The sequence below is a fragment of the Vitis vinifera genome, chromosome 18 (genome assembly GCF_030704535.1).
Source record: "Vitis vinifera cultivar Pinot Noir 40024 chromosome 18, ASM3070453v1".
In the NCBI taxonomy this organism is placed as follows: domain Eukaryota; kingdom Viridiplantae; phylum Streptophyta; class Magnoliopsida; order Vitales; family Vitaceae; genus Vitis; species Vitis vinifera.
The window spans coordinates 20236836-20246407 of NC_081822.1; the positions used below are offsets into that span (position 1 = coordinate 20236836).

At 37.5% G+C, this 9572-nt stretch overlaps 1 protein-coding gene across 1 annotated transcript; it reads left to right on the forward strand.

Annotated features, from left to right (window-relative positions):
- The first annotated feature begins 312 nt into the window (after positions 1-312).
- LOC100263789 (laccase-14) lies at positions 313-3139 on the forward strand. Its single transcript, XM_019217850.2, has 6 exons — positions 313-405; positions 702-853; positions 939-1183; positions 1344-1472; positions 1969-2913; positions 3009-3139. The coding sequence occupies exons 1-6, from the start codon at positions 319-321 to the stop codon at positions 3137-3139; spliced, it is 1689 nt and encodes a 562-aa protein (XP_019073395.1). The 5' UTR covers positions 313-318.
- The last annotated feature ends 6433 nt before the right edge of the window (positions 3140-9572 follow it).

Here is a 9572-nt window from a genome sequence, read left to right on the forward strand (position 1 = left end):
TGAAGATATCCTAATTAAGCAGCTTTCTGATTTTAAGGATTAATTGGATATTTTATATTAGGTTTGAAGGGCTTGAAAATCTAACCCTACTCAGATTACTTAAGGATATTTTATATCAGATGGAAGAAACGTGTTTCCATGAATACTGATACGGACAAGCATTGAATCATTGGACAAAGCGAGACGACCTAATCCACCGACTAATTATAATATAATTATTTGCATCTAGCTTAGACCTCTATAAATTTATAACCCTAGAAGGCATTCAGTTTTCAAGAAAAACATTTTTCATTAGCAAGAATACGAGTGTGGTTGATCATGAAGGTGTTCTGTTCCCAAATTTTAGGGTTACTTCTGTTTGTTGCTGTCCTTCCATGCAAAGCTTTGATTAACTATACTTTCATAGTAAGTATTAGTATCTTACCATAATATTACTGACCATGATATAAAATGGAATTATGAGCTGATTATGCAGGAAAGGAATTAGAAACTAGTTATGGGCAAGCCATGGAGGACAAATTTTTCACCTGTCAATCTCATTGTGTCATGGTTTGGTGGTCTAATATTGAATGCTGTCATTCCTCCTTTTGGACTGAACGTCTTTATAATTTCAGGAGAGCATGAAGCAGCTGCATATAGATCATGCTTGCATGCGGTCATAATTGTTAGATTACATAGTTGTTACCTGTCATTTTATGTAGGTGAAAGAAACTCCATATACAAGACTATGCAGCACGAAGAACATCTTGACTGTGAATGGACAGTTTCCGGGACCAACTCTATATGTTACCAAAGGAGAGACGGTCATTGTGGATGTCTACAACAAGGGCAGCTATAATATCACGATTCACTGGTATGACTTCCGGGCCTGTAAAAGCAAATTGAAGAGGGTTCAACCTGATGATATGATTATTGTGATAATAGTAACAATTTTGCAGGCATGGAGTGAAGATGCCAAGGTATCCATGGTCAGATGGCCCAGAATATGTCACACAGTGCCCGATCCAACCTGGAGGTAAGTTTAGCCAAAAGATCATATTTTCTTCGGAGGAAGGGACTCTATGGTGGCATGCTCATAGTGATTGGTCCCGAGCCACAGTCCATGGTGCTATCATCATCTACCCCAAGAAAGGAACTAGCTATCCTTTTCCCAAGCCTCATGCAGAAGTTCCCATCCTATTAGGTACGTATATATAAGAGTCTCCTTCAGTAATTACCCAATTTTCTATCTGGTTACTAAATATAAGCAAATCGAGTTTAACCATAGCTACTGTTAGCAATGGAACAACAAAGAATTAAAAGCTTGAAACGGTATGGGAATTGATGAAAAATATTAATTGCAGGAGAATGGTGGAAGAAAGATATTATGGAGGTTCTTACGGAATTTGTTCAGAATGGAGGAGACCCCCAAATCTCGGATGCTTTCACTATTAATGGTCAACCTGGTGATCTGTATCCCTGCTCAAAACCAGGTCAAATCTCATTACATCCTCTGGAACCAATTTTCTCAAGTTTGTTGAAGATAGTGGAATTATTCTTTTTCTTAACATCTTACATTCCCTCATCCTACGAGCATATACTATATGATCATTGTACTGGTTTATAGTATTGTTATGTCAGCAGATAAATTTGCATATTTGGGTATTATCACTTGCATGACATGATTGCATTACTAGCAACATAAAAGTGATAATTATGGAAACAATTAGTAAAAGGCCTACAAACGCATGCATTTTCGTTTCTAGCTAGTACTTCAAGGTGATTATGTTATTAGCCTTAGCCCAAGCTTGCCCTCTTCTACAATGAGGCATGAGGATTCCTTTGGCCTCTTAGCTCATTTCTAGGTTTGACAAACTCTCACCATTTTTATTGATTGTCATCAGTACTTTTCATGGGGTAGATAAATTTAGAAAACAAAGTGAATTAGGAAATTTTCTATAACCTTGTTGTCTATTTCACAATTTACAGAAACATTCAAGCTTCTGGTTGATTATGGCAAGATGTATCTCCTCCGAATAATCAATGTGGACATGCAAGACATTCTCTTCTTCTCCATTGCCAAACACCAAATCACCGTGGTTGGAACTGATGCCAGCTACACCAAGCCATTAGCACGAGATTACATCGCTATATCCCCTGGACAAACAATTGATGTCTTACTCGAAGCCAACCAATCTCCGGACCACTACTACATGGCTGCTAGAGCATATTCAAGCGCAAAGGGGGTTGAATACGATAACACGACCACCACTGCAGTTGTTCAATACAATGGGAACTATACTCCTTCACCTCCTTCCTTGCCTTTTCTTCCTGACTACAATGACACAAATGCATCAGTTAACTTCACTGGTAGCCTCAGAAGCTTAGCAAATAAAGACCATCCGGTTGATGTCCCAACAAACATTACGACTCCATTGATCTTCACTGTTTCCATGAACACATTTCCATGCCCTCTTAACAGGACGTGTAAGGGTCCAAATGGGACTATGCTAGCTGCTAGTGTGAACAACATAAGCTTTGTAAACCCAAAGATCGATGTGCTCGAAGCATACTATTATCAAATAAATGGAGTATTTGGAACTAGGTTTCCTAGTTTCCCACCATACGTATTTAATTTTACAGCAGAGTATCTGTCCTTGCTCCTAGAGTTACCGAATCGGTGGACTGAGGTTAAGGTACTGGACTATGACTCCGTGGTGGAGCTTGTCTTTCAGGGGACAAACTTGGTTGCAGGGACAGACCATCCCATACATCTCCATGGATACAGTTTCTATGTTGTTGGGTGGGGATTTGGGAATTTCAACAAAGATAAGGACCCTTTGGGGTATAATCTAGTCGACCCTCCTCTTCAGAACACCATCGCTGTTCCGAAAAATGGTTGGACCACCATCAGATTTAAGGCACACAACCCTGGTACGTAGGTCTCACGCATGGCATGCGCGCAACCAATATTATTGCTATTGCAGTGTACATTATGATTTACTATTATATTTCTTTTTATTTGACAGGAGTTTGGTTGATGCACTGCCATATAGAACGCCACCTTACATGGGGCATGGACATGGTGTTCATAGTGAAAAACGGCCCAAGTCCAGAGGTACAATTACTACCTCCACCTCCGGACATGCCTCCATGTTGAAGCCCCTCAATACTCGATCGTGATTTTCTTCGTAATTAATTATTGTGTATATTTGCAGTCAGCATATTGATTGTGTAACAAATACCGTGAAACTCAAAGCCAAATAGAATTCACTTGGAAATTCCTTACCATGTAATTGAATGTTTATTAAATTAGTAATACTACATTTTCCTACGAGGTTGCATGGTGTAGTTGCTTCTGAGCTCCTTCCTAATTTGTATGAAACAACGAATTTGTCACCACCTGAATTTCAGATGATTTAGAACCCAACCCAAGGTCGAAAGATTTGACTTTAAGGGTTACTCTTATCCCAACAAATAGTGAACTAGTTAAACTAATTTCTCTAAAATCTTAATCTTAAAAGAATAAATAAATAAAAATACTAGCAATTATATTCTATAGATCATCTAGGTAAGTCTCAATTATTACAACAAAAATTAATCGTAAACCTTCAAACATTATAATAATTCAATAATAAATTACACTATGCCACTCGAATATAAACTATTGCATTTGGAATAATTACAAGTAAATCAAGGTAATTATGGTTTGTTGCAAAGTCTCTTGAGGAGCATTAGTAGACATTGATCTTTTCATCAACTACATTTGCATAGAATTTTTTTTGAAATAGGGATGTTTCCACCCAAGTGAAAGTATTATAACTTAAATTAATTAAAGGCTTAACATAAACATTAAAATACTATAATTACCTTGCACTTGTTATGAAATGATACCCGGATAATTTGAAAATAGAATAATAAAAAGAAAACTAGAGCAGTAAATAAAACAATAAATAAAATAATGGGCAAAGTACTTATGTGGTAAAATCCTCTTAATTAAGAAAGAAACCTCCACAAGGCAAGACCGAAAAATATCCACTATATGAAGACAAAATTACAACCTCTCTCTCAATTAAGAGGAGAGAACATAAAAGATTACAAAAGAATAAAAGCCTTTTTTGGGATGAATAGTATAGGGGGTAAAGACCTTTTATAGGACAAGAAAGCTCTCATCTTTTTGTCTTTTTCCGATGTGGGATGACTTCAACCTTAACATTCTCACACTTGAAGTCATTCTTCTATGTCTTGCCCTATCACATGCTGCTTACGTTACTACCAAGCCATAAGAGGATTTGTACCAATTGAATTTATTAGTATTAACCAGTTTTGTCAAGGCATCTGCTAATTGACCTTCATATCGATCTTTTGTATATTCACAATTCCTTTTTCCACCACTTCTCGAACAAAATGATATTGAACTATCACAAAATAGGGAAATCTTCTATTGTTTGTACCCAAACTCCTTCAATAACCTTTTAATTCAGATAGCTTCTTTGCATGCATGTGTAGCTATCATGTACTTTTCTTCTATCGTAGATAGAGTCATAACAATTTGAAGTTTTGAAACCCAACTCACAACTCTTGTATGTGTGAACACATAGCCCATAGTGGATTTCCTCTTATCAAGATCACTTGTAAAGTTTGAATGTGCATAACCTTTGACAGTGAATTTCGATCCTCTAAAACATAATATAGCATTTGAGGTCCCTTTGATGTATCTAAGGATCCTCTTCACTATATTCCAATGCTCTCTCCTTAGATTTTCCATGGACTAACTTATCGCTCCCATTGCTTGTGCAATGTTTGGTCTTGTATAAATCATAGCAAACATTAAGCTTCCCATTGTTGTTGCATATAATGTTTGAGATAGTTACTATTGGCATCTTAGATGTAAGTAATGAAAGCAGTACCAATTTTTTTAAAAATTGATCTTTTAAGGTTAAAGTACTAACCTTTAGGTTTGGATGTTCCCAAACCTCAAATTCCAAGTGTTGAATACAACTTTGAAGTTGTTGGAATTCTCATAAACCGACGATCTTCTGCCTGATGACTCAACCTTGTTCTTGGCACACTTCTATGAGGGTGGAGGCTATGGTTTTCTTTCTCCATGGATGGTGGAAGACAAAAGTTATGGAAACCCTAACCCCTAGGGGGTATTTATAGGGTTCCTAATTGAGCTTAAGTAACTTGAGCCCACATGGGCTTGAGTCACTTAATCTAGCCCAAAATGGGTCCTAATTGATTAATTAACCCAATAGGACCTACTAATTAATCAATTAACCCGATTTAAAGATCTTGTTCACTTACACTTGTCCAACCTTGTGTAATTACCAAAAGACCCTTATGCACAAAAGTGAACCTAGAGTTAATCCATGCTAACAAGGTATATGAGCTCACAGTGGGGACCATTGGGACCCATTGGAGTAGTGGCTCCCGTAGAATCCAATTTTGAAGTTCATTCAACATCCCACTACAAAGAATCAACTGAACTTTAGTATCCTATGTAAATAACAATGAGACACTAAGTGCTCAAGTCCGTGACCTACTATCCATTATGTTTAGTCTCCCCATGAACTGGTGTCCATAGTCTAACAAGGTGAAAACAATCAGCCTTTCAAGACTACCTCTACTATCTTTGAGTTATTGATCCTCTTATTGTGTATTCAATTCACATGCCTTAGACCTTAGAGAGCCTATGTCAAGTTCCACTTAAGGAACTACTATGGTCATAGTTTCCATGAACACACCTCCTTAGGATCACCCAAGAGGACACACTATTTTAATCCCATGAGATATCATGGTGCCTCTATTAAGAATACCTATTACCATTGGCTTCCATCAACAGTGACCCAATCCATAAGAAATATATGATTAGCTTACACCCTTAGGTCAAAGCCACTGCTAACTTTAACATAAGCTCAATATTCTCTCAAGGTTAAGAGATAACACAATGAAACAACCTGGTGAGGTCATAACTACTTGATAGCCTTAAGTTATGACTCACCATAGGTCCTATCCAATTGTAACCATACACACTAGTTCACTCACCATGGGAAATAGACCGAACTTCTCTATTGTACCAAAATACTTAGCCTTTTTACGTAGCAACTTTGGTCAAGAAAAACCAGATAAAGAGGCACTACAATTTTTGTAGTACTCCGGGTATCGTTCTATAGACCCTCAATTTTGTCCCTTTAACACATGTCTTTAAGTTCGTTTTCAGTGCTCCAAAATAGTCCCTTGGTGGTCCATGGCTACTCATACCACTTACCTTTTTCTGAGTCACCTCGGAGATTTTGGTTGAGGGATTATTTGATCCCTTATTGTGACTCTTGGCAACCCTAACTTAGACTTAGGTTTTTCTTGTTTTTTTTAGGATAGCTTTTAGATACACTTGGCCCATTAGGCACCACCCTAGGCACACTTAGTCTCACCTTAGGTCCGTTTAGGTATACTGGGTCTATTAAGATTTTTTTTAGCGTGACTTATATGACTTGCGTGTTTGCATGGCTCGTAGGGCCCATTTTTTGTTAATTTGTTTATTTTTATTTTATTTTATTTTATTTTTCCTCTTTATATTATTTTCCTTAACTTATTTATTTATTTATTATTTTTACCATTTTCTAATTTATTTACTTATTTATCTATTCATGCAATTATTTAACTTCTAAAATTTTATGTTTTTGCAAAGAAACTTACCATTGGAGTTTAAGGAAAGTGGGACTCTCCTTGGAAGGTTTTGGAGGAGAATTTGAAGTTGGGAAGATTGCTTTTGAATCGGAAGATTTAAAAAAGGATAAGGAGAAAAGAAGAGAATTAAGGAAATAGGAGAATTTTCCTTTTAGGAACAGATTTAGGCCTTTGGGGGTTGATATATGTATGTGAGAAAAGAAATTGGGGGAGGAGAGGACACGCATTGAAAGAGACGTATTGGAGGATTCTGAAGATTTTGGAGAGAAGCACAGAGGAAGCGAAAAAAAAAGAGCAATTGCAACCAAGGCTGTCCAGGTATGCACCTCGTTGCTTTTGGAATTCTACCTATATTTGATTTTTCCGCGTGTTTGATTCCTGAATATTTAATTGTTTTGTTGATTTTGTGTGGACAAAAAGGGCCACAATTTGTTTTGTTGAGATTGGTTACTTGCTTGATTGCTTTGTTTTGATTTTGGATGTCATTAATGTCTTCGGAAGCATATAACTCCATGTCTGTTCCCACTAACCTGAGCCTATTGAAAAATCATGGTTTTATTTTTTTTAATCTCCCATGTCTGTTTTCCCATCGTTTCCTCTACTCTCTACCATATCTGTTTTGCCTTTCTTCCTACCCGTCACATGGCCATCAACTTTTCATATGAGGATGACTCCAAAGTTTGGGCATGCAATCAAGAGATTCAGCAAAGAGATCAATTTCTTCAAATTCTAGCTATACATGCCAGGTTGTGGGTTCATATAAAAGGAAGCTCGTGGTAGTTGCTATTCTTTTTCTATTAACGGTTCTGTTCCAGCCATTGCTGTAAAAATTGTTGTCATAATACGAGACCCAAAAGAGATTTTTTCTAAGCAATCATGTCCAAGTGGCTTGTTGGCTGTTTATGCACTTGTTATGGTTGGTGGCAGTCATGTAAATTTATGGATTCATACGGGGATTAGAGATATGGCTTCTCGGAATTCTACCATTTCAAGGTGTGTAAATTGAGGGTAGATTGAGGAGCGCGGGAGTTGTTTGAAGAAATGCCCACGAGAAGGAACCTGATTCCACCATTGAGAAAATTTGTAGTTTTATAATGGTGTTGTTCAGAAGCGTGTCGCTATCGCAAAAACAGGAGGGAGAAATCCATGGATTTGTTGAAGGTCAGTCAAGTGCAGGGTCCAATGATGAATTGATGCAATCTCTGCCTGATGCGCTCTCCAATATAGCCTCTCCTGAAATCTTGCCCATTATTCTAAGTCTACACACGTTAGATATTGAACTATCAGTTGAGCAAATTTCATATCAAAAGGGTCGTGGAGGTAACAGAAAATCAGATGAAAAGCCTATGGTTGATCATGGTTCTGTTTTATTTACCCATTAAAAGAAAACAGCTTCTTCAACTGATATTGCAATGGTTCTGTTTTATTTACCCATTCAAAGAAAACAACTTCTTCAACTCATATTGCAAGACCCCGAACATGGTATAGAACTAATGCTTCATCTTCATCATTAAAGAAGTCTTTCTCGATTGCATTCCCTCCACAAAGGAAGTCAGAAATTGGAAAAGTACAAGGTGCTTCTTACATTCATAAGGGCATCAGCCTTGTAAGAAAACCTGCTCTAGTTGTTGTCCTTCCTTAGGATCTACATGGTTTGAGTTCCTTTGTTTATCGATTGAATCCTTCTGGTGTAGATAAAATGAGAAAGAGATCAGGTGTTTATATTCAGCCAAAAACAGGAATGTCTTGTTGAACCCCCAATATACTGAAGATTAAGGCTTCCAAAATTTCGTTGAACTTGATGAGAAAGTCACCTTTCTTGGAGAGTCAACAATTTGAAGTGGCAATATGAGGAAACTCTCTACTAATGTTCATGGTTCATTGGGTAACAGTGAAGATGCCTTGGATTTTACCTGGGAACCAGTGTCTACCATTACTGTTGACAGTGTTGATGTTTCTGAATTGAAGGCTAATAGCTTTGGGGAAGGGTCTGCCCATGGACCAATCAAAACACCTGGTGTTGATATCACTAATCATGCAAAAGATACTCGTAATGAGAAGCGGAGGATAAGGAAAAAGCGAATTGCCTGAAGGATTCAGACAAGATGCCCTCTGTTTAGAGAAGTCATCAGAGTCAATTTCCTCAAGATCTCCAGAAGCTGTTAAATAACTTGTACCAGATTCTAAGTTGAAGGTAACAACAAGCAGTGTTGAGGTTGGATCAGTGGAAACTGCACATGAAGTGGAAGCTTATGTCAGTTGTTGCACAGAAATTGATAGGACAGCTGAAAGTTCAGTGACATTTATTCCCTCAACCATGGTATCCATAAATGTTGAAACTGTTCCGTCCAATGCTGTATTACTCGCTACTTCTCATGGTGATAAGAATTCATCTTTTGACGCTTCTTCGAGTAGAAGTGATAGTATTGGTGTTAAAGAAATTATTGTTGCAAAATCTGCTACATCAGATCAAGACTCTGTTCCTGTTCCTACCTTATATTTTTTAGAATCAACTGAAAAACCTAAAGGAGTAGAGAAGAGGTGAGGCTGTGTTGGCTTATGGATTTTTTGAAAAAAAATGGATCCCACACGAAGCCAAGCGTGAGCATGGTTTGAGTAGAGTTATCCCAGGAGCATGGAATTCAAATTTAGAAGAACGAGATGGAAAGAAAATGCAGGGAATACAGTTATTTCATATATAGTAAGAGCAGGGACAGTTCAAGCTTAGTTGGAAGTTATTCATCCTTTACATCACAGCAACTATCAGCATATTAGGAATGAGGAGGTTTTGGCTTTCCATCGTCATCTTCGGAAAATAGTCTGTCAGAAAGTGAACGGTTGTCTGATGAACTATAAAATGGCTCAGGTTCATGTGGGTACAACATTGTTGCATAGGCAGCTCT